The following is a 25,652-nucleotide window of genomic DNA, read 5'->3' as shown; positions in this document are numbered from 1 at the left end:
CCACAGGAAATGCCTTTATCCTATCTCAAACAGCATGCTAGCTAATTAAACTGATCAAAATTATACGTAAGAAATCGATGACAATTTTGGAATAGGTGACTGCATTCTTAACCACTGAAAGAACCTTAGGAGAAAGCGTTGCCTCCAGACGTCCTGAGAGACAGCAGACAGGGCGCCGGGATTTCTAGGTAGCAATTCATCCTGTGTTGACTCTAACAGCATCACTCTGTAAGGAAAAACATGCACCGCTTTCTGAGGAAAAGACAATGAATCTTTAGTGGTGGCCAGCCAGGGGAAGCAATTCTCATCTCCACCCTGGGGAGCTGCTTGGGTGGGTCCTAAGGCTCCTGGGGTTGGCTTCCTAACAGCATGCTTCTGAACACTGACACAGCCTAAGTCAATTTCTCATGCAATGCAAAACAGCTTTCTTTGTTGTATGCATTCCTCATTTCTTCCATGCGTTTTAAATAGGAAACGACAGTGGGAACTGGGAGAAAAAAACAACCTCTAATTGGGAATCATGACCACTAATTATAAAATGGGGGAAAATGCTTTAAAAGTCAAAAAGAGGAGTGAGAAAAGATAAACTTGTGTATAAATGCAGAAAAACCCTCAGTCATAAATAATGCTCACAATATCCTAAACCACCTTGAGAAAATGAAGGAGACAGCCACCTGGGGGAAGAATGGGGATGCCCCCGGGTCACTGGCAGGAGCTGCTGTCCAGATGCAGCCTGAGGTTGCAAGACGGTGCACAAGACAGAAAGAAACAAGAATTACAGGCATTTGTTTAGAGACTCACAGGATAGAGCCCAGAGGTCCTGCAGGAGCTAATAATCCTGCTGGCTTCTAGGGAGAGAACTTCATTATATACTCAGGGGTCATTTGCATTTTGAACCATGTGAACACATTATCTAGTAATACTAATTTAAATTAAAATTGTTTTCAAAAACGTTCTATACTGTAGTGGGTTGAACAGCATCCCCTGCAAAATTCCTGTCTACATGAAACCTCGAAATGTGATCCTATTTGGAAATAGAGTCTTTGTAGATGTAATTAAGAATTTCCAGATGAAATTATCCTGGATTAGGGTGGGCCCTAAAGCAATGATGGGTGTCTTTCTAAGAAGAGGAGAAGGCCTGACGAAGACACAGGCAGAGGATGGAGCCCTGTGGCCGGGGCCCAGAAAGGCCTGGGGCCACAGAAGCTAGAAGAGGCAGGAGGAATCCGAAGTCTTTGGAGGAAGCGCTGCCTGGCCCACACCTGGATGTTGGACATCTAGCCTCCAGAGCTGCAAGAGAAGACATTTCTTTTGTTACAGTTTGTAGTAAATGTTTATGGCAGTCACAAGCAACTAACGCACCACTTCATTCCTTTTTAAATCATCTTAGTCTCTAAAGAAGTATACTTGAAGTGTAATTAACAAAATAAATTCCCCCCCACTTTTTTTTGGTTTGTTTTTGGAGATAGTTTCATGCTGTCCCCCAGGCTGGAGTGCAATGGCATGATCATGGCTCACTGCAGCCTCAACCTCCCAGCCTCAGATGATCTTCCCAACTCAGCCTCCCAAGCAGCTAAGATCACAGACGTGCACCGCCATGCCCAGCTACTTTTGGTATTTTTGTAGAGACAGGGTTTCACCATGTTGCTCAGGCTGTTTCTGAACGCCTGGGCCTCCTGCCCAGCGATCCTCCTGCCTCAGCCTCCCAAAGTGCTAGGATTACAGGGAGGAGCCACTGTGCCTGGCCTTTCCCCTTTTCAATCTTAAATATGTCTTCATCTGGGATGAACAAGAGAGCTGTCTTTCTAAAGCCGATAGGCATGTAATGCACAATAATAAAATATTATACAATTTGTTTCTCACCCAGTCACTTACTCAACAAAAGCCAAAGAGAATTGCTATGTTTGGTATAATTAAAAAATAAATAATATATATCACAGTTTTTTCCAAAGTACTTTTATATGAAACTGGTTCATTGAGTTCTTAGGGCTTTACACTTTAAATTTAGGGAGAGCACATTATTTCAAGATTTAAATTTTGCAACAACACAAGTCAAAAATAATTTGAGTAATGAAGGGAAGGAGAGCATCATCCTGCCTGGGACTGCGTCCAGACAATCCAAGAGACATGTGCAGAGCCCGTGCACGTGTGCAAGGTGTGATGTGATGTGAACATACCAGTGTTGCTCCCGATAGGGAGGAAGGAGAGACCATGGCGTCTGCTCTAAATCTTCTTTTTATTTATCCTTTTTTTCGAGACCGAGTTTTGCTCTGTCCTACAGGCTAGAATGCAGCAGTGTGATCTTGGCTCACTGCAACCTCCACTTTCCAGGTTCAAGCAATTCTCCCACCTCAGCCTCCTGAGTAGGTGGGATTACAGGCGCCCGCCACCATGCCCGGGCTGATTTTTTATTTTTATTTTTATTTTTTTTTATTTTTAGTAGAGACAGGGTTTCACCATGTTGGCTAGGCTAACCTCAAGTGAACCCCCCGCCTCGGCCTCCTGAAGTGCTGGGATTACAGGCATGAGCCACTCTGCCTGGCCTAGTTATACTTTTTGACTTTTAAAAACGAGTAACAGGGCCAAGCACGGTGGCTCAAGCCTGTAATCCCAGCACTTTGGGAGGCCGAGACGGGCAGATCACGAGGTCAGGAGATCGAGACCATCCTGGCTAACACGATGAAACCCCGTCTCTATTAAAAAATACAAAAAACTAGCCGGGCGAGGTGGCGGACGCCTGTAGTCCCAGCTACTCCGGAGGCTGAGGCAGGAGAATGGCGTGAACCCAGAGGCGGAGCTTGTAGTGAGCAGAGATCACGCCACTGCACTCCAGCCTGGGCGACAGAGCCAGACTCCGTCTCAAAAAAAAAAAAAAAAAAAAAAAAAAAAAAAAGAAAGAAATATGTCTTGGCATTAGTTTCGAGATGGCTTGCAGCGAGCCACATCATTTGCCCTAAGGCTGCATGGTTACCATTTGTCGCAGGGCTGCGTGGTTACCAGGAGCCTGTGTGACCACTGATTTCGCATCTGCCCGTTGCTGAACGTGTATTTCTAGAAAAATCCAGGGTGAAACTTGTCCCACACTCCAGTGCCAGAGGTGCTCAGGGTTCTCTTGGGCAGGACCGTTCAACCAAGTCCACAGAGCAAAATGTGGCCTTGGCCTTAAAAGGGGTGATCAAGGAGGAGACGGGCTTCCTCTCAGGAGCAGGCACGGAGGTGCAGGTCTGCCTTTGCTTGCCAAGTGCCCGGGGCAGGCCGGGCTGGTGGGAGATGCTGCAGACGCAAACACGGCTGGGAAGCAGGCTCTGCCTCCACGCAGCATGCTCACCTGTTCAGGCTGCAATAACAAAAATTCTGATGGCCTGACTTACAGACAGGAAACTTACTTCTCACAGCTCTGGAGGCTGAAGTCCAGCATCAAGGCGCCGGCAGCTTCTGTGTCTGGTGGGGCTTCGTGGCTCAGACAGGGCTCCTCCCCACACGCTGGACGGGCGAACTGGCTCTCCGGACTCCCTTTTCTCAGGCCCAAACCCCATCACAAGGCCCTGGCGCAGGACGGAGTCACCTCCCGAAGGCCCCATTCCAAAGCACTCCCACGGGGCATTAGGCTTCAACACAGGAGTTTTTGGTGACACAAACATTGAGACCACAGCACCCAGCTCTCTGGGTTCCCAGAACCCTGTGGGAGGGCTGGGTCGCGTCTACCCCCTTTTAACCACGAGGCTTCCATGGAAGCTTCTTGCCGGAGGCTGGACACTGAGGGATGCTGGGATCAACACTCAGACCCGGTGGTCGCCCCAGCCCTCATTGCTTTCTCCGCATCCCTCTGGCCTCAGTCACACGGCTGCACGCTGCAGCGGCAAACACCAGGCTCGAGCGCATCAACACACACAGGTGTGGCCCGCTCACACCAAGTCCACCAGGGGACCGACTGATTCCCGCCTGAATCCTTCGGCCCTTCCATCTCCCCAGCCCCTCCGCTGTCGGCCCTTCGGCCCTTCGGTCTCCCGACCACCTCCGCGATGGCTGGGGGAAGAACGAATGCACCGCGCGGTGAGCGCTTCCGCCGCAAAGCAGCACATCACCTCTGCTCGGCGACCCTCAGCCAGCCTCACAGGCCACAGCAGGTCTCACAGCCATGCCCACTCGCAGGGAGGAGGCAGGGAAGCCCCAGCCCCCACCGGTCTGGCAGAGGAAGGAGACCTGGACTCTGGGAGCACCAGTCTCGCCTCCCACCCTCCTACGTGAATGAGGGCGACGCTGCCAGGTGGGTGGTCTGTCAGTTAGACCTGGTCGGTGAATAGCCACCTAGGCGGATACAGACATGACCGTGTCCACCTCCTTCCGGAAATGCAGAGACAGCTCCTATGCTCTTCTCTCCATCCGGGTGTCATTTACTTTTCCTTCGCTTACACTGCTGTCCCCAGTTGATCCTACTCTAAAAGTCCCTCAAGAGAATAACCTAATAACATACACCTGAATAGCACTTCCAACTTCTCACAGTATTTTCAATCCATCCATCAGTTCATTGGCACCACACCTTCAAGAGACAGGGAGGACGTTGGCGAGACAGGGTTGGCATCTGGCAGGGCCCCCGGCCCACCTGTAGGTCATGCGAGTGCAGGGATAGCTCCTGACAGGATGACCGTGCCGGCCCACGTGCCCACCCCTCCTCTGTCTGCAGCCACCCTTCTCTGTGCCCATGAGGATCTGCTCAGCCCACCTTCAGGTGGCTTGGAAGTGCCTGGGATTTAAATCCCCACATGGTGACCCTCAACCAAGAGTGATGAGCATCTGTGGATAAACGTCCCCCGGTCCTCATCCCCTGTGGGACACCAAGGCACATTCCGCCAGAGCTCAGGGGACACAACAGGGTGGCACCTGGTGCCCCTCTCGTTCTGTGCCCTGGAAGCTCCTCTCCCTCCCTGATTCACGTCCCTACTCCCCATCTTGACTTCTGAGATCACCTCCCAGCGGTGCGCCTGCATCCCAGCCCTCGTCATGAGGTGTGCCCAGTTAGGACAGGCGGCAGCAACCCTGGCTCATTGTTGGGGAAACGTATTACCCCCCAGGGAGTGCTTTACAGTGTCTGGGGCACTTTTGGTTGGCCCTGCTTGTGTGTGGGGTGCTCCCGACATCTTGTGGTGGAGCCCAGGGATGCTGAACGCCTGGCAGGGCCTAGGATGGGCCCAGGGTACGACCCAGCCCCAGATGTCCACAGCACTGATGTCCAGGATTCCTGGCGTGGTTCTGCAGCACTCTTTTTTTAGTAACTTGTTCTGGACTGAAGCCTGGATAGGTAATTATCAGCCTTAGATTTCTACTCAAGCAAAATTAGCAGAATCCCACCTTTCCCTGTTGGATCAAGCGTGCCGTGAAATCCACGCCTTCTTTATTCCTTCCTGTTGGCTCCTGTGCCATGCTGCCTTGCTGGGTACGCATCTGTGCAATCATCAAGAGGCCGCGACTGTGTATGCCTACGTTTCCATGGCACGTAAGCATATCACACCCAACTGTAGGCATGCAGCCGGTGGTCAGGTCTCCCCCCAGAGCACCGTGTGCTGCAAACACCCAGTTTTCGCCCACGCAGGATGGCTTGGATGCCTCTTGCCCGTGCCCAGCCTCAGGCCCCTCCTCGCGTTGCCTCCCCTGCAACCAAAAGTTTCAGTGTGGCCATCATCCCCTGCAGGGAACATCCTGGACCTCTGCCTTGGAGGGCCTGGCACGCCTCACGCACAGCACTCGCCAGCCTCCGTTTTACACGCTGCTGGGCAGGAAGGGTGTGAGGGCAGCAGCACCTCTTCTCCTCCTCATCCCAGGGCCCAGGCTAAGGGAGCTCGGGAAGCATCAGCAAGCCATGCTGGGGGCTGTCAGGACCCTGTGGTTCTCAAACCACATCACCCACCCCGTGAGAGATCAGAAACACGGAAGGCACTGGCTGAAGGTCGCAGTCCACTGAGGGTCACTACAGCGGCTCCGCTGACTCATCACACCCTCCCGCACCGACTGTTCAGGTGTTTGCAGACACGCGCATATATATGTGGACACACTCATGCATGCACACACACATGCCACATACACACATACACACATGCACGCACACGCACATGCTTGAGGAAAGTCCTCTCTCTTGCTGAACTATCCTCAGTCCCAGTGCATGACAGGTCTCCTAGTGGGCTCTGGCTTCTGACATTTTCAGGGTCCTCCGTGACACACACTCTAGAGAGTGCATCAACTCCTCACTTAAGAACAGCTTGAGAAAGGGCTTCCCTTTCACTGCACAACATAAGCAGGCTCTTCGCACAGCTGGTTCCCTTCTCTTTCAAGTAATAATGCCCTCCACCTTCAGCTGGCCAGACACCTGCGGGCCGCAACACCCACGTCAAGCTGCTCGCAGAGGCCCTTCGTAGGGTCAATGGGCACAGCACAGAGTTCACAGCAACCCACACCGGCGTCTGCTCCCCTTCGAGAAGTGATGGGGGTGCTGGGGCTAAGCTTTGACCCTGATGTGGCCATGGTGCCCCCTCTGCTGCCCCACCAGGCCTTTCTGGGTGACCTTGCTGTGCCCCTGCTGCTGCTGTGGGTGGGAGGGCGCTCCCCCAGGGCTAGGCTTCTTGCATGGTCTCCTGTCTCAAGAAACTGCTTTCTGGGAGAAGGGGAGGCGTCCCTGACCAGGAGGAAAGGAGCCGTGAGAAGGCCGTCCCCACATCTCAGCATCTGCTCTGGGTTGGACAGTGCTCCCTACCCCCAAATTCATGTTGACGACAGCACTTCCCCAAGGCATGGGGCTCACTCAACTCTGAATCCCGGTGCCCAGGGCAGGACCAGTCCACTCCATCCCTCCAATTCCTTGCCAGCTGTGGCCACCCTCTAGCAAGGGGAGCTCCTGGCCTCCCCCCGAATCTGGGCTCACCCTAGGGACTTGCTGAACTGAAAAAGTGCAGCAGAAATGACATGCTGGAATTTCTGAGGCTGGGTCACAGGAAGCCTCGTAGCGTCTGCTTGGGTCTCTCAGGACACTCTCAGGAAGCTCACTCTGGGCAGCGCAAGCCACGCCGTGGGCACTGCCTGAGGAGGTGCCACGTGCAGTCTGAGGAGCACTGAGACCCAGACAGGAGTGCCGGTGCCATCTTAAGTGGGTCCTGCAGTTAATGCCACACATAACAGACAAACCTCTCAGCTGAGCCCATCCCAAACGCCCCACAAAATTGTGAGCAATGTAAAATGGCTGATTTAAGCCACTAAGCCTTGGCTTGTACAGCAACGGGCAACCAAAACACTGACCATTTCTTCCAAGAGGCTCTAAGCAGCCTCACGGAGACAGAGAAGTCCTGCCTGGCCTCACCCAGCACCATCCAATCCCTACCTGCATCCAGAGTTCAGGGAGGATGAATGAACTAAGCTATTCAGATGGTCTATTTTAATAGGAAAATGTTTTTAATTGGAACATTTTAGAAATAAGATGATGCTATGTCTTCTATAGTTACTCATTTACACTGAAAAGTGATGGGTAACTTTTAAGACGTTTGCTTCCAGTCATTCTCCCCTGACTCCTTGATGTGGTAATTCCTTCCATGAAATACAACCGTTCTCCCAAGTGAGGCAATGATGAGTATGTGCCTGACTCTGGAGGGAAAGGGTCTACATCTGTCTCTGCTTGTGCCTCGGGTTGGTTTTACAACAGACGTACCACCGGCCCCGCCTCTTCACCAGGTAACAGTCCCTGCAGCGCTTCTTAAGAACCACCTTGGTTTTGAAACTCAGCACGGGCAGCAGGCGGGGCAGGAGGCCGGGTGAGAGAAGTGAGCGTACTTCTGCCCCGGCTTTCACAGCCACGGGGGCTGCACCTCGAAGGGATCCCATCAGAAATGTGGAGAGGACTCGAGGCTTCACTGTGTGACGACTAAGATATAGCAGAGGGTTCACCATCTTCCTTATAAAAAGATTTGCCATGTTGTGGCGAATCTGTGGGAGAGAGAAAAAAAGGTGTTATAGCGTCTCCTGCGATTCCGCCTGCTCTTTAAGGCTTCCTTTTCCCTGTTTCACTGAGGCTTGGGAGGGCAGGGACTTTGGGGTCGGAGGGCATTCCAGTACCAGCTGCAGCCTCGACCTGAGCTTCAACACTGCCTTAGTCAGCCAAGTGTGCCAGGAGAATAAGGGGCAGTGGACGGTGGCTTCCTTCCCTTCCCGCTTGCTCCAAGTGTAGGCGAGTGTGCAAAGCCCCGCGATGTTGAGGAGCGGCTCACTTGGCTGGGAGGGAGCTTAAACTTACGCCTCATCCCTTTCCAAACAGTTACACCAGGTCAAGGGCGGTTCAGCTGATGAGCTCCTCCCTCCAACTTTCCCCAGTCCCAGGGGCCCTCCTTCGGGCCAGCTTCGGGACAAACCCCAGGGACAGCGACTCCCTGGCCCCGGCCCTGGAAGGGCACGGAGCTCTGGCAGCCGGCCGCCCGCCCCTGCTTCCCCATGCGCCCCAGCCCCTAGGGTTCAGTGGCCCCGGCTGGGAGGAGCTGGGTCTGCAGGGCCCGGAGGACACCGCGGCACCGGGCCCGGCCCTGCGCGCTGGCTGTGGCGTCGCGTTCGGGAGCCGCCGGGTCCCCCGCCCTGGGTTCGCTGGGCACCCCCTCCCGTCGGCCCTGTCGGGGGCCCATGGTCGGACCCGCGCCCCCCACTCTGGCCCTCCGAGACCGCCAGGCCCCGGGCCACGCTCCTCTGACCGCGGCCCACTAGGAGAGACAGGCCCGAGGGTTTCAAGGTGGCCGGCCCCACCCTTTCGCAGCCCCAACCCTCAGGACACCCAGGACCACTGACCAGAAGAGACGGCGCCCGTACCTGGCCGCACGCTCTCACCAAGCGCCGTTCCCCGCGTCTGCGCACTGGCACGCCGACGCCGCTGCCAGGAAGAAAGATGGCGGCAGTGGGGTCACGTGGCGTGTCCACATCCAGTGCGGGGCGCAGAGACGCAGCCGCGAGTGCGCAGGCGCTGGAGTCCGACGCATCACTTCCCGACTGCGCGCTACCTGCGGGCCACCGGGATCGCCGCCTTGTGGGACTGGAGCGCTCTCGAGAAAATAAATGCAAAAACAGGAACGAAAATGGATATCCGGAACGAAAAGAAATTACAACCAATTAGACCTTAGAAAAAACTGCCAAATACCAATGTCAAAACAAACTGAGAAGGAGGACATGTTTTTAAGTGGACAGGAGAAATGTAAACAAGTTCCGGGAAACGAGTGGAGACGGGCAGTAGTTGCAGCTGGTTACGGCTATTTTTCCCAACATTATGAGAAACTTCAGACATACAGAAAAAAGGAAAGAATTTTACTGTGAACACCCCTATACTTGCCACCTAGATTCTACACTTAGCTCGCTTATCCCTGCCTTTTCAGGTATCTACCCGTGACTCCATCCGCCTTCCTTTGTGTGTCCAGGTGAGTTGCAAACGTGGCTGCATCCACCCCGCGCTCCCTGCAGGCCCCAACGCTTCATCCCAGCTCCCGCTTTTCGCACCTGATCCGGCAAACACCGGCCAGAGCGCTGGAGTTTATCAGCTCCAGAACAAATCTCCCTCTGACCACCACGTTTGCTGGGACATCTTTCCATTTTCAGGAGGTTTTTACGTGCATTCTCGTTTCTCATCGCCTTTCCCCCTTTTCAGCCTCTCACCGGCGACTCATCGATCTCTACTGTTCTGTTCTTCGAGTCACCTGGTCCTCAGGCTCTGACCACAGCAAATAAAAGCTGGATGCTGGAGCGTTAAGCTGGGATTTATACCAAGTCAGCTCTAAGCAAAATGGGCCTTTTTAGAGGCTGTATTTGCATGCTGTAAAATCAATTGGTGTCCTAGGCTCTGTGGCAGAAATCCCCCAAATATACTTTTCCTCCGCGGTTCCCCATAACCACACTCAGGAACGCTTGCCTTGAGGAGAATGCACTTCCAGTCTCTTTGGCTAAGCAGTCGACTCCTTCACCCAACATATATATATATATTTTTTGATATTTAAACGTCTCATGATTATCGGTTACCATAAGAATATAAACAATGTATTTTCAGTTTACATCCTCCCCTGCCTGTCCCCTAAATAAGAACCACTGGGTACTCCTAAGCGCTTAAGATTGCGCACACCATTGCCTGCCTCATCAGGACCCTAGCTCCAGCCTGCGGCTGCAACTGCGTGAGGCTGCACCTGCTGGCGCAACGAGGCAGCGCCTGCGCACCTTCTGCCTCTGCCCGCGCGCTCCCCAGGGCGAAATAAATCCCGGGGGTTTGGCGCCGCCAGAAGCCGTGCGCATGCGTCCGCGCTGAGGGAAGTTGCGCCGGGTCAAAGGTCAGCCGCTCAAAATGGCGGCGTCGGTGACCTTCTACCGGCTGCTGAGCCGGTGCGGCAAGGCGGCGCGGAGCCGGCCCCTGGGCGCCAGGTGTTTCGGGGTTCGGGTCTCGCCGACCGGGGAGAAGATCACACACACTGGCCAGGTAACGGCCGCTGAGTACAGGATGTTCCTTCCTCCGGCCGCTCCTCAGGCGGCTGGTGGCGATGGGCTCGCCGGGCATCCGCGGCTCTGGTTCTGCGCTGCGAGCAGCGCAGGTCGTGGTAAGGTTGTGCTTCTGTCGCTCACGCGCCGGGGAGGACGCTCACGGGTCGGGACGGTGGCGGCAGCCTGTAGCGGTGGGTCTCGTCCTTCCAGGGCCTACGGGCAGCACTTGCTGTGGACTGGCTGCCAATAGGCTATCTGTGGCCGCCGATTCTCTGGGTCAGAACGTTTAGAATTTGTGTAATATTCAATAATAAATTTTAGTAACCTGAGAAGTCGGTTGTAGTCCAAAGCACAAAAAAGTCATAAACCAAAATGAAGAACAAAGGTCCCTGTGTATATTGGAATGTGCCCTAGTAGATTTAAGGGGGGGATATTAAAGCTCTGACCATATGCGAAAGAAGGCTGGAGGCGGTTCTCCTGGGTCAGGATTTGTCTCTCCGCCTTAGCTTCACCTTCCCGGGCTATGTCTCTGTGCTGCTCTCTGATTCAGGTGATCACCCGTTTTCTTCCCAGGTATCTTGCTAAAAATGCCCCTGATTACACCGAGTACTGTGCCCCTCACTTGTTTGACTTTTCATCAATGGCCTAAAAGTTAAGAAAAACACTTTCCTGTAATATTTATGATTGATATGAAGTGACTTCTTTCAGAATTAGGCTGTAAAAGTCACACATGGCCTTTTTGTTTTTTTCCAGGTTTATGATGATAAAGACTACAGGAGAATTCGGTTTGTAGATCGTCAGAAAGAGGTGAGTAAAAGATCTATTGAAGAGGGGTAAGCTTTCGTAAAACTTTTATGTAACCAACAAGAAATAATAATATATAAGATTTAAATAAATTTTTCCCATATTGCAAGCACCCTAACAGTTCTGGATGGGGTTCTACCTTTCTTATAATATTAATTGTGTCTATTTCTGACTTGTTTCCCTGTGAAACACGTAACATTGTAACCGTAGTTCTGGTTTACATATAAATGGAAGTGATCTTTTTTTAAATTCTTGTGTCTTACTCTCCTGAGACTCTCAGATTTAAGTAAATCATATCAACTTAAAAAAATTACTTTTTTAACCACCTGGAGGTGTGTTTTTTATAGTTTTCACCAAATAAATTAGTGTGTGTTTTTTACAGGTACTTACACTGACAAGCTGAAAATGGCACATGAGTTTTTCTTCCCTTAGTGGGTCTGTTAGCTCTATACATTGTAAGGGAAGATCAGTTCAGATGCCTGTGAGTGACCACTGGAGAAAGAATGTTGAAATTAGAATCCTTCTGCCTAAATCAGCCTATTTTTTTTTTTTTTTACCTGACTCCTCTATCACTCATGTCTATGAGTTCCTGAATTCTTAATTAGGTCAGGCTTGCCTCCATGTTTCCTGAATTTGCTTCCTGAAGGAAGCGTCCTTCACAGCCACCTTACTCACTCTTTTTCCCACTTTGGTTAGCCTGGGTGATTCTTCTTGTTAACACCTTAGCTATCCCAGTGTGTAGTTTTTCTACTTCTATTCCAGAGCTACAGGGCATTCCAGAAAAGCTCACATGATCATGAATTGACTATAAATTCACATTCTCAAAATTCAGCTGGTTCACTGTTGTGTGGTTTGATGGGTGGGTGTGGGTGTCAGAAAAGTTTGTTTTATAGTGGTTGATTATTTGGCAATGCCGCTTAAGTGTTGGATTGAGAAAGATCCTGAGGCCTGAGCCACATTCAGTGAAAGAGTGTGCCATGATTGATTAGTCATGTCTGCCAGGATCATGGTGGTGGAGAGGGGCTTGTGTCTGGTGGGTTTACCTCTCGGAGTAGAAGCCGTGTGGACTTGCAGTCTAACAATTGTGAGGTTCAGTCACAGCATGGGTTCAGTTTTCTCATTTGTGAAATGGAACCGTGTGAATATTTTTAAGTGAATCATAAGTCTCCAGTGAGATCACACGTCAGTTGTTGAGTAAGTGGTGGCATACGGTAAGTCCTCCTTCTCTCCATCCTCGGAAACCCTTTTCTGTTTATTCTTTGACTTGTTAGTGTATTTCCCAGTAGAAGTGTCTGTTCCATATGCCACTTTCTCCAATGCTGTAGCCCAGTGATTCACACAGAGGAGCTCATGCATTGGGAATGGGACATTTCTTCTGTGTGCAGGCTGTCCTGGGCATTCTTGTTAGGTATATGAACTTGACATTTGGAAGGTGGAAACCGATGGATGTTGAGAGGATTTGCAGGCCCTTTGGTTTCTTTTGGCAGTGATTGTGGAGAAGGGGAGGTTTCTCCTAGTGTGGAAGCGGTATGGTTTCTTTTGGTGGTGACCGTGGAGAAGGGGAGAAACCAGTGGATGTGGGGAGGGTTCACAGGCCCTTTGGGTTCTTTTGGCAGTGACTGTGGGAAAGGAGGTTTCTCCAAGTGTGGATGTGGTGTCCGTTCTCAGGTTTCTTGGGCATCAATGGGTGGTTGTTACTGAGGCAGTGGCTGGACTCTACATCCCTGCTTTGTGGGTGTCGTGGCGGGGTTGTGGGGACAAGGTAGGAGCCTCAGATTGAGCAGTTCTGGAGCAGATTGGTCCTGAAGCCCTTGGGCTCATTCATGCAATCTGGCCCCCAGCCTAGCTCCCTGTCTCAGCTCTTGCAGTGACATGGCAAGTATGTGGGTCCCTGTCACAAACGCCTGTCTGCTGAACATGGTTTGTGTAGCTTCTGGTTTCTGGTTGGTGTAGCACAGGGTAGCGGGAAACAGCTTAAAAAGAAACCAAACAGAGTCAGGATTGGGGAAGCCAGTAAGGGTGGGTATAGGAGAGTGTGGTGGTGTCTGTGGCCGGCAACTCACCCAGGCCGTCGTGGCTGTGATCTCAATGCTCCAGCCGGCCCAGCCTCTCCAGTGCCTTCCCCCGTTTAGCATCCCGAGTGTCCAGGGCACATCTTGGCATCACACCTTGGAGGTTCAAGGCGTGTTTATAACATGATGAGTGGGCATCCTGCCCGAGCTTTCCTTCTTTCAACACGTATTTGGTGGTTAGTACTACTTTTAGTAGTAGTTATTTCGCTTCTGAGAGACTTAATTTTTTGGAACACTTTTAGATTTACAGAAAAACTGAAGAAAGTAGAGTTTTCACAGCCCCCCCCTCAGTTTCTGCTATTTACTGCCATCTCTCATTAGTGTGCTGCCTGTGTCACAGTTGATGAGCTGGTGCTCATACATTATTACTAACTCAAGTCCACAGGTTCACTCTCAATGTATGTTCTAGGGTTTGGATAGATGTGTGATGACATGTGTCCACTGTGACAGTGTTGTACAGACTTCACTGCCCTAAAAATTCTCTGTACTCTGCCTGTTCATCCCTCCCTCTTCCCAACCCCTGGCAGCCCTGATCGTACTGTCCCTCTAGTTTTGTCAAGTAATACCTTAACAAATAAACTGGGCCAGGTACAGTAGGCTTATGTCTGTCATCCCAACACTTTGGGAGGCCCAGGTGGGCTGATCACTTGAGCCCAGGCATTCAAGACCAGCCTGGACAACATGGTGAAACCCTGCATCTACAAAAAATATAAAAATTATCCCAGCATGGTGGCACACGCCTGTGGTTCGAGCTACGTGGGAGGCTGAGGTGGGAGGGTCTTTGAGTCTGGGAGGTTGAGGCTGCAGGGAGCCGAGAGCATGCCACTATACTCCAGCCTGGGCAACTGAGCAAGACCCTGTCTTGAAGAAAACATAAATAAATAAACTGAATCTGAACTTCACCTGTAGAACAAGAATAGCAGGAGGCTATATAATTGAGCTGGTCTGTGTGAAATAAAGTGGAAGGTATCTCTGTGTGGCTCCTGCCCAGCTCTGACCGGGGGCGCCTGCAAAGGAATCCGTGGCCCCCAGGCCTGTGACCAGCCTTCCTGTGACGAGACTCCTCCCGTGCTAACGAATGTGCCGCCCACCCCCAGTCCTGAAGGAAGGACCAGAAGTCAGGCCTCACATGGTCCTGGAGTAGGTGGCACTCTGGGGCCACATGAGTCAGTTGGAGGGCTGGAATGCACTTGGAAGTGACCAGGCATTTCTCTACTGTTGATGAACATATTTTCATTGTTTTATAGTGGTACAAGTGAAATTAAAAGCAGATATGACTTGTCCTCTAATAGAAGGGATGATTGGGTGAGGTCTGCAGTGAGGTGTGGTAATAATAATAGTAATAACAACAGTCTCATAGCCAGGTACTTCGCGATATCATTTGCTTATTTGGTCAGAAGCTGGGGCTGCCCTGCCTGGCTGCATCTGGATTCAGGCTCCTGCACTGATGGGCTCATGAGGGCTGTGTGCTTCAGTGACTTAACTCGCAGGCTCTTGAGCATTGAGTCCGTGTAGATGAGGAAAGGCTTGGAGCAGCGCCTGTCCCAGGAAGCCTCTAGTGTGTGCTCGCCCTACACTGCTGCTGCCTTCGCCACCACCATGAGGGCTGGCTTCATTTATAGATTTTAAAAAAAATACTGAATTTAAACGTTAGCGTCTATACGCAAGGTCTTTTCGTTTTTGAAAAGAAGGAATTAGGCAGCAAAGCCAGAACATCAGGAGGCTGGGATCCCTTGAGTGCGGCTCTGTGCAGCCCCTCTCCACCTGTGTGTGTCAGGATCACGGCTCCGTGCAGCCCCTCTCCACCTGTGTGTGTCAGGATCACGGCTCCGTGCAGCCCCTCTCCACCTGTGTGTGTCAGGATCACGGCTCCATGCAGCCCCTCTCCACCTGTGTGTGTCAGGATCACGGCTCCGTGCAGCCCCTCTCCACCTGTGTGTGTCAGGATCACGGCTCCGTGCAGCCCCTCTCCACCTGTGTGTGTCAGGATCACGGCTCCGTGCAGCCCCTCTCCACCTGTGTGTGTCAGGATCACGGAACAGCTGGAGGCTTCAGCTTGTACCTTCATCTGCCCGCCAGCGGGATGGATTCTCTCTTCAGATGCTTGGCAGTGCGGAGTCACTCCACAGCTGGGCGTTTGGGTCAGAGCGAGATTCTACACATTTTCTTAGACACATGGGCTGGCAGGGTTGAGTCCAGTTGTGACCCTGTGACCTCACCTGCCTGGCCCTCTGTTCTTCAGTAGCAGGCTTTAAGGTGCATGGTGCCACCAAGATTAGGAGCAGTTGCACGCAGTGCTAATGTCTACTTGGCGTGCTGTTTTGTTGTGATAATGTGAAGTTTTATCCTTCTGAGAAGAGTGCGTGCAGATTTTGTTAATGGAAATGAGTAGTGCTCACGAGAGAGGAAAACTACCAAGACCCTCCAAACAGAAAGCAAATGTGGGTGACGGCGTGGAGCAATTGCAACTTTGTGCCTTGCTTCTGGGAATGTAAAATGGCGCAGCCGTGAAGGAGAACAGCATGTGGGTTCCTCAAAAAGTTGAAACTAGGACTTCCTTCCAATCCAGCGGTTCCACTTCTGCGTGTGCCCAAAAGAACTGAAAGAAGAGGCCGGGCGCGGTGGCTCACGCCTGTAATCCCAGCACTTTGGGAGGCCAAGTCGGGCGGATCACGAGGTCAGGAGATCGAGACCATCCTGGCTGACCCGGTGAAACCCCGTCTCTACTAAAAAATACAAAAAACTAGCCGGGCGAGGTGGCGGGCGCCTATAGTCCCAGCTACTCGGGAGGCTGAGGCAGGAGAATGGCGTGAACCCGGGAGGCGGAGCTTGCAGTGAGCGGAGATCCGGCCACTGCACTCCAGCCTGGGCGACAGAGCGAGACTCCGTCCCAAAAAAAATAAAAAATAAAAAAAAATAAAGAACTGAAAGAAGAGTCTGGGGTACACTCGTGTCATAGCATCATTCACTATAACTGCAACCTGGAAGCAGCCCGGGGGTCCATTGTCAGCTGAACGGATAAGCAAAATGTGATCTGCCCAGGGACAGTGGAATATCACTCAGCCGTAAGGAAGAACGCTTGACACGCCTCACCACATGGATAGCCTGGAGGACGGTGCGCTCAGTGAAGTGAGCCAGTCACAGAAGCAGACTGTGGTGATTCCCCTAACAAGAGGGACCAGAACAGTCGCTTCTTAGAGGTACTGTGTGAGGTACTTAGAGGTACTATGTGAACACTGCATGATTTCTCTAATACGGGGGACCGGAACAGTCGCTTCCTAGAGGTAGCAGGTGGTTGCTGAGGCGGGGGGAGTTTGGAGTTAGTGTTGAATGGAAATGGGGTTTCAGTTTAGGAAGGTGAAAGGTTATGGAGATGGGTGGTGGTGGTGGTTGCACAATAATGTGAATATACATAGTGTCCTTTGAAATGGTAAAGATGGCAAGTTTTATGTTACCACAATTAAAACAAAAAAATTGAGAGGGAAGTGGCTTCAGGCCCATGCAGGAATCGACCAGCGGTTCCTCCCTGAGGCTTCCGTGGCTGGTGTCGCTCATTCTTATTTCTTCCAAGAGGCCGGCAGGGCAGGGCGCACTCGAGTGGGGAAGCAAGTGAGACTGAGGCTGGGCCCACGCGGCGCCTGCAGAGGCTCTGCACACCGTGCTGGTAACTCGTGTCACCACCTGGGACAAGAGCACGCCTCGGATCAGCAGCGGAAAAGGCTTGTGATACCTTCCGTCCACACTGAACTGTCTCTTGAGGCCAGCGCAAGCACCATCCGAACCGTGCTGGCTCTTGTGCGTGCACACACACACGCTGCTGGTCACAGGAGGGACGCCAGAGAGCTGAGGGGGAGCCCTGAGGTACCCAGGGGTCAGCAGCTCCAAGAAGCAGCCACTGTTCCTAGGACTGGGGGGCAGGAGGAAGAGGTGGCGTCACCAGGAGGAAGCTGTGAACGTGCCTGTGTGGTGCTGCCGGAGCTCCACGAGGGAGACAGGACTGGGAGTCGGGGATGGGTGCTAGGGTGAGGCCCCGGCCAGACGGTGGTGGCTGAGAAGGTCCTTTGTGAGAGGAAGCCTGGATTGAGGGGCCTTGAAATTCCACCCTCCGCCTTTGCAGGTCATCTGGGTGGTGGCAGAGGCGGAGCTCTGTGCTTACTTTTAGGTTCATCCTTGGAGATTTTAAGAGGAGAGGTTTGCCTGAGTCTCTCTTGTCTTGAAGCAACCTGGGCGTCCTTTAGGGGGTGATTGAGACGCGGGCGGTGCGATGTGCGCCATGGCGCTCTCCAACGCATTTGTGTGGCTTCCTGCTTCTGTATGCTCCTCCTCCTCAGCTGCCCTCCCACATACGCCATCTTGATAGTGGGATGAAGGCAATGGGATTTTAAAATAAATCTTCTGGATTAATAAGAACCGTGGGTCTTTGCTTCCTTTAGAAAGGCTTGGACTGTCAGAAATGATGGTTATAAAGTGAGGTTTATTTATCCCAGGACCCAGAGGAAAAGAGTTGTAACTGTGAATTCATGAGCCCCAGGTTCACATGCTTTGTCAGTAAGCCGGCGAGATGGGCCTTATTTCCTCCCTCGTGCAGCTCCCCAGCTTCCTCTTTGCTTCTCTATTGTGTCTTTGTGTCTTGTGGTTCTTTCTCTTCCAAGGCACTGGCAAAATTAGTCACTGGATTCCAGCATTCTCAAAGCAAGTTTGAACATGTATAGACAGCTCAATTACGGTTTGTAGAGCATTTTCTATGAAGTTACTAAGTTTAAAAATTAATTTGAATGAAAACTTCAGTTTTGCCTGTGATTTAAGAATTACATACTTATGTAGACATATATATATACACGTTTAGCTAAAATAATTATTGGCGTTAATATTAAGAATGCCTGACGTTCTAAATAATTCAACTGAGCTTTTACTTTATTTTAAACCTTTATTTTAAATGTCCGTGACTGGGGTCGGTATTCTACGGAGCGTCGGTGATCCAGCTGGTGGTAACCTCCCTTTTGCATTGGTTTTGGTGCTGTGTCACAGAATCACATATTTTATGTTTTCTCTTTAATAGATGTAATCTCAGTTTGACATAATAAGATTTAAATCTGAATATTTTTATGCCCAATCATTTCATCATCAAGAGGTCGATGTGGAAGAGTGTTTGCTATTTTTTACATTAGTGACGGACGAAGGACTCATTTTACAGTGGTTGGACAATTCACTGTGTATGATGTGCCGTGTGCTTAGTGAGAGATGGCGTGCGGGCTGCCGTGCCAGTTCTCCCTGGATTCCCTTGTGAAGTGGTGCAGTGCTCTTCAGTTTTTCTTACCTTTCCCCAGGTGAAAGCGGGTGAGAATGGAGCCTTGAGTCTGAACCTGGAGTGAGGCTGTGTGCTGTGGCTGGGCGTGTTCACTGCCGGCTCTTTGTATTCCTGCGGTTGCTCTGAGATCTGGAGCCAGACGTTTGCTGGTGATGGGCGGTCCGGGTCACCCTTGAGCTGCGCACGCTAAGTGACGGGAGGGCATCCCACGTCAGTCACCAGTGTCGAGGCATCAACAGCCCTCCCTGTGGGGAGGTGGCCGGTCTCTTTGACTGCCGTGATCGGGGCCTGGCAGTTTGTTAGTGTGGCTAGTGTGACATGTTGTCACTTAGGCAGACACCATATTATTTACACCATAAGGCTTAATTTGTATGGTTAGTTGCTTCGCCTGCAGCAGGGGTGAGCAGAATATCGCTCACTCCAGAGCCCACTGTAAGGCGCTGGGACAAGGCGAGGAGCGGGGACAAGGCGAAGTGTGGGCCGGCAGCAGAGGCTTGTGTTGCGGGAGCGTGCAGAATAACCTGGGCAGCGCCACACGGCTCAGGCCTCTGCTTTAATGTGGCCTCATTTTCCTCTAACTTCCTACTGTGTTTCTGGAAATAGATCTTCAAGGAAAAGCTTTATACATTGGTCATCTGTAACTGACAGAACCTCTTCAAAAATAAACCTTTCCAAAACGTATCTGTGAGGGAGAGTGGTGCCCTGCCTCCCACGGCGTGTGTGTTCTCTGTGACTGTTGTGGCATTGAATGAGCTTCTGGCCTCCAGAAATGAGTGACTTTGTGATGAGCCCTGTTGCTGCTTCCACTCTGGGGCGGGGACACTGTAGACGGAGCACAAGGTTTCAGGCTGTGCCATTAAGCAGGGGAACCCCAGGAGCAACATCGGAGGCAGAGGGTTGTGTCATGCTTGGTGGGGCTGGCCGTCCAGGAGGGGACATGCAGGTAGACCCACATCCCTGGTCTTTGGGGCCCGCTGGGGGTGTAGAGTTGAGTTCCTTCCCTCTACATTCACAGACGCCAACGCTCCACTTCCCGTAGCTTCCCTGTGCTTCTTGCCTTGTCTTCCTGGCACTTACTCATTGACTATTCCCAGGCGCAGCTAGGGGCTGGCTCATTCCAGAGTCAGAGGAAATCAAGGCATGTCCCCTTTCCAGGTTCCCAAATTTGCCATCGTGAGCATCATCAAATACATTATTTGCCAAGCCAGGATGTTTTAATTGCTTTTTAAAAAAGGAAAATTCTATGAAACAGAGGGAATAGTCTAGTGATTCCCTTTTCCCATGTACCCAGGCAGTCAGTTTCAACAATTACCAACCGGAATAGTTGTCGGAATGGCCAGTCTGGCTTCAGCTCTGCTCTGCCTCTACCCTGGCCCCACCAGCCCCTGGTAATTTTGATGTGAATCTTTGACATCATGTTACTGAGTCTAAATTTATCTGTGTGTAAGTTGACCCTTGAACAACATAGGTTTGAACTGTGTGAATCCACTTAAGTGGCTTTTCTTTCGCCTCTGCCACGCCGGAGACAGCAGGACCAACCCTCCCTTCCTCCTCCTCAGCCTGCTCGATGCGAAGGTGATGAGGATGAAGACCTTTATGACCATCCACTTCCAGTTAATGGAAAGTCAATTCATTTTCTCTTCCTTGTGATTTCCTTCATTGCATTTTCTTCCTCTAGCTTACTTTATTATAGGAATTCAATATATAATACTTGTAACATGCAAAATATGTGTTAATCGACCGTTTATGTTATTGGTAAACATTCTGGCCAGCATCAGGCTGTGAGTAAATTGTGGGATGCGGATTTTCAACTGCATTGGGGGTGGTTCCCCCAACCCCTGAGTTCAAGGATTAAGTGTACCTTCAAATGATACTAACATTTGGATTTTACAAGGAAGTAAAAACACAAAATAACAAAATATATGAACATGACAACAGTATTATCACACCTTAAAAATTATAATTACTTTAAGTTAAATATCTAAATGGTGTTAAATATTCTTGATCATGCATGGTTTTAAAAATGTTACAGTGTGACTCTGAGCCCAAGTGAGTTCTTACATGCAGCTGTTGGTGTCTCTTATGTCTCTTTTAATCTGTAGGTTCCCATCGATCTCCCACTCTGTCTCCTTTTCTCATTGGAAAAATTTATTTGTTCGAGAACCCAGGTCATTTCCTCTGCAGAGTCATCCTCAGCTGGATTCTACTGACTGCATCACTGTAGTGTTGTTGAACATGTCTCTTGTCTCTGCATGTTTTGGAAATTAGTTGGATCTCGAGCCTTGATCAGATTGAGGGTCAGTGTTTTGTTCCTGGTGAGACTGCTGCATAGGTGATGTGTCCTTCCATCAGGAGGCACATAATAGGTTCCGGTTGTAGTAAGAGACTGTGATCATTATCTCCTACATCTGTGATTTCATAAGGGGTTATAAAATGATGATATTATCCATCTTATTAGGTTGGATACTTATATCAAAAGAAACCTTGGTGCTGAGGTAAAGTTTCTGTTGGAAAATCAGAAGAAATACTTGATTATTTCCCTTTATTTACCAGTCTTTAATGGGTTGATTCTCTAGTTTCTGTTTGTTTTGTGTTGCTATAACAGAGTACCTGAGACTGGATAATTTATAAGGAACAGAGATTTATTTCTTACAGCCTGGAGGCTGGGAAAGCCAAGGTTGAGGGCTGTATCTGGTGAGGGTGGAAGCTGGAAGGGCTGGAGAGTGTGCATGGAGGGGACTGAACTCCTCCTTCTACCAGGAGCCCGCCCACCACCTGTGAGGGAAGCTGGAGTCCCTCATGAGGCAGAACCCTTGTGACCTCAGCACCTCTGAAGGCCCCGCCCCGTCTCTCAACACTGTTGCATTGACGATTCAGTTTCCAACACAGGAACTTTGGGGGAACACATTCAAACCATAGTACCTAGTAAGGTAATTAATGAGTTTTTAAAATATGTTTATGAAATCATGGGTGTAAAAATTGGTGTTTCAGCCTTTTGTAGTTATATTCCCCTTGTCCCTCAATTTCCTGTACCCCAGATTATCCCATGTGGCAAGTTTCCCCTGATTGACTCCTCTTTTGACACAACCTTAGTTGCCTTAAAAGCTTCCCTGACTTGTGCCACAATACAGTGTCTGAAGTTCATCCCATAACAGTTCCTGCCCTGGACCCAGAATCAGTCATTTTTGAAAGAATCCAGTCCCTTCCCTTTGGGGTGAAATGATGTTTAGAGACCACCGTGTGGGCAGCAGGGGTGCTCATTACCACTGTGTTAATCATGGTCCTGGGGATGGAGCTAGAAAGGGTGTGTGTAGACCGGGCGCAGTGGCTCACGCCTGAAATCCCAGCACTTTGGGAGGCCGAGGCGGGCAGATCACCTAAGATCAGGAGTTTGAGACCAGCCTGACCAACATGATGAAACCCCATCTCTACTAAAAATACAAAAATTATCCGGGTGTAGGGGCGGGCACCTGTAATCCCAGCTACTTGGGAGGCTGAGGCAAAGAACTGATTGAACTCAGGAGGCGGAGGTTGCAGTGAGCAAAAATCGCGCCACTGCATTCCAGCCTGGGCGACAGAGTGAGACTGTGTCTCAAAAAAAGAAAAGAAAGGGTGTGTGTGAACATCAGACATGGAATGAGTCACACTGATCCTTCCAAACTCAGTTCAGGGTTCCAAGACTTCTGCCGAGCCAGTGAGCTGACCTCTCTAGTCCCTCCCCACACTGAAAATCCTGAGTTTTCAATAATAATTTTATTTGCTTTGCAAGCGGTTTTATTCTTAGGTGTGTCGTGTTAGAAATGTTCCTGCTACTCTCTCTTTAAAGTTTCTGGGAATTCCTTAGGTCCATTTGTCTCCTTTTTATCATTTTAAAAGTGTAATTTTATAACTTTGAAAAATGTAAAATATAGTCTCAGAGTCAGATTTATAAAACTCGGAAGAAAGTCTAACGATCATGCTTGCGTCCTCCTTCCTTTCTTTCCACCTCACAGTAGTAACTATTCAACGCTTTCTCCTTTGGATTTTGTGTAAATAAGTGAATATGTAGGCGGACCCCTGGTCTTCCCCACATGGATGAGTGGAAGCCTTCTGTCCACTTACCCACGGCCTGGCATCTCCACGTAGTCCTGTGTCGTTCACCCCATCGTGATATGGAGACATCTTTTTCATTCCATTTTGATTGTGACTCAGAGCATCAGCACACAAGCAGGACGTGAAATTACCGGTCTTTCCCGCACACGTCTGTGAGTCATGAATGACCAGGTGGAAGACACAGTGGATGAGGAGACCCAGTGTACGGCGAACAAAACACTTAGGAGCGACCTAACCAGCTTTCGGGACCTCTGTGGCCCAAGGGGAAAGCCGGAAGGACATTGTTCGTTGAATGGATTGCAGCACTAGTGGCATTTTTGGCATTTTAGATAAATCTGTCCCATCAGTATCATGTTTACGGAGGTGGATAACTGCATAGAGGTTCTGTGAGAGACTGTTCTTATGAAACGCACATGGGGGCCTGTGAGGGACAGGCCAGAGTGGTACAGATGCCCTCAGGTGGGACAGGACGGTGTGGTGGGGAGAAGAGGGCACGGCAGAGCCCACGGGGCAGGTGTCAGCGTTTGCTGAGTCCACGGGGACAGAAGGGAAAGCCTCTGCGCTGCTCTGATTCTTGCAGCGCTTCTCTGAGTTCGGACTGTATTCCAATGAAAAGCAAATGTGTGTGTGGCCCTAAATTTAACAATTGTGAGTCAGGAAGGTCTACGATGATAATAGTTAAATGAAGCATGCACCATAGATCCATGCTGATGGTACATGAATTTGCATGTGGTGGGTTAAATTGTATGAAGTTAGCAAGTTTGCATATTTGTTTATGTAAGTGTTTCTTCTTGTTCCAGGTGAATGAAAACTTTGCCATTGATTTGATAGCAGAGCAGCCTGTGAGCGAGGTGCAGACACGGGTGATAGCGTGCGACGGCGGCGGGGGAGCTCTTGGCCACCCGAAAGTGTATATAAACTTGGTGCGTAGCCAGCCACCGCGCGCATGGTAGGGCGGCCTGCCCGTCCTCATTCTCCCCTGCACTCCCAGTGCCTGTTCTTTCTGCCCTCTTCTGTACCTGCTCCTGAGGCGGCCCTTACGGGGTTCACACTGCTAGCACATTCACCCTACAACACCACACTACAGGGCCTACATACAGGCGCGTGTCCGCAAACCCCCTTTCAACTGGGAAGTGGTGGGCGGCGTGTTTAGTTGGATCAGCCTTGATGTCCGCCTTCCTTTTCTCGAGCACTCAGGCGTCTTTCCTCTCTGGGCCCTTCTTGGTTTGGTCATCATCTTAGCTCAGGCTGCCACATACAGCACCGCAGGCTGGGGCTGTAGACAGCAGAAACGCATTTCCCACACACTGGAGGCCGCAGCCCAAGACCGTGGTGCCTCTGTTGGTTCCTCCTGGGGCCTCGCTCTTCAGCTTGCAGATGAGGTCTCCTCCCTGTGTCTTCACAGGGCTGTCCCTCCGTGGGTGACTCCTCATCTCCTCTTGTAAGGACACTAGGCGGAATGGCTCAGGGCCCCTGTGTGGCCTCCGTTTACCTTCATCACCTCTTTAAAGGCTCCATTTCCAAACACAGTCACGTTGGGGGTTAGGACTTTACGGGGCACGTGGTTTATTTTGTAACAGTCCCTGTGTAATCTTTTATGCCCGTCGATGAGGGTCATATACAGGACCATTGAGAAAAAAAGAACACGACCAGAGAAAGAGGCCACGGGCTGAAGCTGGGATGTGACCGTGGAGCACTCAGGGACTCAGGCAGCTTCTGACCTGGGGTGCAGGGAGGGAGGGAGGGAGGCCACTGACCGTGGAGCACTCAGGGACTCAGGCAGCTGCTGGGCTTGGTGTTCTCACCAAAACAGAGTCCTCTAACGAAATGTCAGCTTCGTTAGAGCTGACATTTATTAAAAGCTGTCATCGTCTTGTTGCCTGTCCTGAAAACGGGACAGTGTAACAGGCATCAGTGGTTAAGCCGCCTAGAGTGGGACTGGGCAGCCCGCATGTCCCCTCCTGGGCTCCAGCCCTGCGGGCGGAGCTTGGGTGTGCCTCATGGTCCTGTGCAGCACCCACCCCCTGCTCCAGGCAGCTGAGGTGTGGGGAGTGAATGGAGCTGCAGGCCCACAGTGATGTCCCTGGGGGGTCCTATGGGATGGCTGTGTAACCCGGGGTTGGAGCCTGAGGCCAGGGGCTTCGGTCAGGCTGGAACCGAGACTGATAGTCTACATTCTTACTTCAGTAGTAACTGAGTATTTTTATGTGTTTCTGACAGTCTGTTTCAAGTTTTATACATGCATTTTCAATGTTTAATATCTAGATTTGAAGTAGAATATGGAAATACGACATCATTCCTTTTGAATGTTTTCAGGACAAAGAAACAAAAACTGGCACATGTGGTTACTGTGGGCTCCAGTTCCGACAGCACCCCCACTAGAGCACGTGGCACGCTGGGGGCCCCGCAGCGTCCTGTGAACATTTCCACGGGGAAGATGAGCGCGTGAAGCTCACTGGTTCTGTGCGAAGGGTATTCCCGGTGCCGAATAAAGGGTGTTGCTGTCAAGGCTGACAATTTGTAAGTTTGTTTCTTTTATCGGCTGGGCTTTGGAAGTGAACATCCACATGGACATGGGTAGACGTGCGAGTGGAAGCAGTGCCCGCTTCAGAGTGAGCCTGAGCTGCCTCCTGCTGGCCACCGCGTGCCTTACCGGCTGCTTCTGTGTGTCTCCTCTTATCCCTGGGGCCACGTGGGCTGTAAGAATGGTGGGGCGGGCAGGGAGGGAGAAGAAGTGCCTCTTGTTTTGCAGATGCAGCTGGGCTTCCGAGAGCCAAGGTGGCTCTTGAGTTGCACAGTGAAGAGGGCGCCCAGGCCTCAGCTGGTCCTATGGGAACGTCAGTCTCTCTCCCGTGGCCGGCCTGCAGAGCTGGTCTCTGCCTCATCCTAGTCCCTATGTT

At 50.9% G+C, this 25,652-nt stretch overlaps 2 protein-coding genes across 68 annotated transcripts in view; one reads left to right on the top strand and one right to left on the bottom strand.

The window, feature by feature from the left end:
- Positions 1-25,266, top strand: part of NDUFS6 (NADH:ubiquinone oxidoreductase subunit S6) — a 183,703-nt gene extending 158,437 nt beyond the window's left edge. For 45 of the 50 annotated variants that reach the window (XM_050795323.1, XM_050795322.1, XM_050795293.1 and 42 more), the window contains exons 2-5: positions 10,336-10,474; positions 11,230-11,283; positions 23,553-23,675; positions 25,069-25,266. In XM_050795323.1, coding sequence (XP_050651280.1) covers positions 10,343-10,474; positions 11,230-11,283; positions 23,553-23,675; positions 25,069-25,134 — 375 coding nt within the window. In that variant the 5' untranslated portion in view covers positions 10,336-10,342 and the 3' untranslated portion in view covers positions 25,135-25,266. Of the gene's footprint in view, positions 1-1,176; positions 1,181-8,949; positions 8,954-10,314; positions 10,475-11,229; positions 11,284-23,552; positions 23,676-25,068 lie in introns of those variants that run through there. The other 5 variants (XM_050795281.1, XM_050795279.1, XM_050795317.1 and 2 more) reach the window with 4 other exon arrangements.
- Positions 7,410-25,652, bottom strand: part of MRPL36 (mitochondrial ribosomal protein L36) — a 1,017,194-nt gene continuing 998,951 nt past the window's right edge. For 7 of the 18 annotated variants that reach the window (XM_050795341.1, XM_050795342.1, XM_050795343.1 and 4 more), the window contains exons 2-3: positions 8,833-8,870; positions 7,410-7,965 (exon numbers count right to left, since the gene is read on the bottom strand). In XM_050795341.1, the coding sequence (XP_050651298.1) occupies positions 7,642-7,953 (312 nt within the window). In that variant the 5' untranslated portion in view covers positions 7,954-7,965; positions 8,833-8,870 and the 3' untranslated portion in view covers positions 7,410-7,641. Of the gene's footprint in view, positions 7,966-8,811; positions 8,893-25,652 lie in introns of those variants that run through there. The other 11 variants (XM_050795338.1, XM_050795340.1, XM_050795339.1 and 8 more) reach the window with 4 other exon arrangements.

This window comes from Macaca thibetana, chromosome 6 (genome assembly GCF_024542745.1).
Source record: "Macaca thibetana thibetana isolate TM-01 chromosome 6, ASM2454274v1, whole genome shotgun sequence".
Lineage (NCBI taxonomy): Eukaryota > Metazoa > Chordata > Mammalia > Primates > Cercopithecidae > Macaca > Macaca thibetana.
The sequence above is the reverse complement of the archived record's forward strand: the minus strand, read 5'-3'. Positions and strand labels throughout refer to the sequence as shown.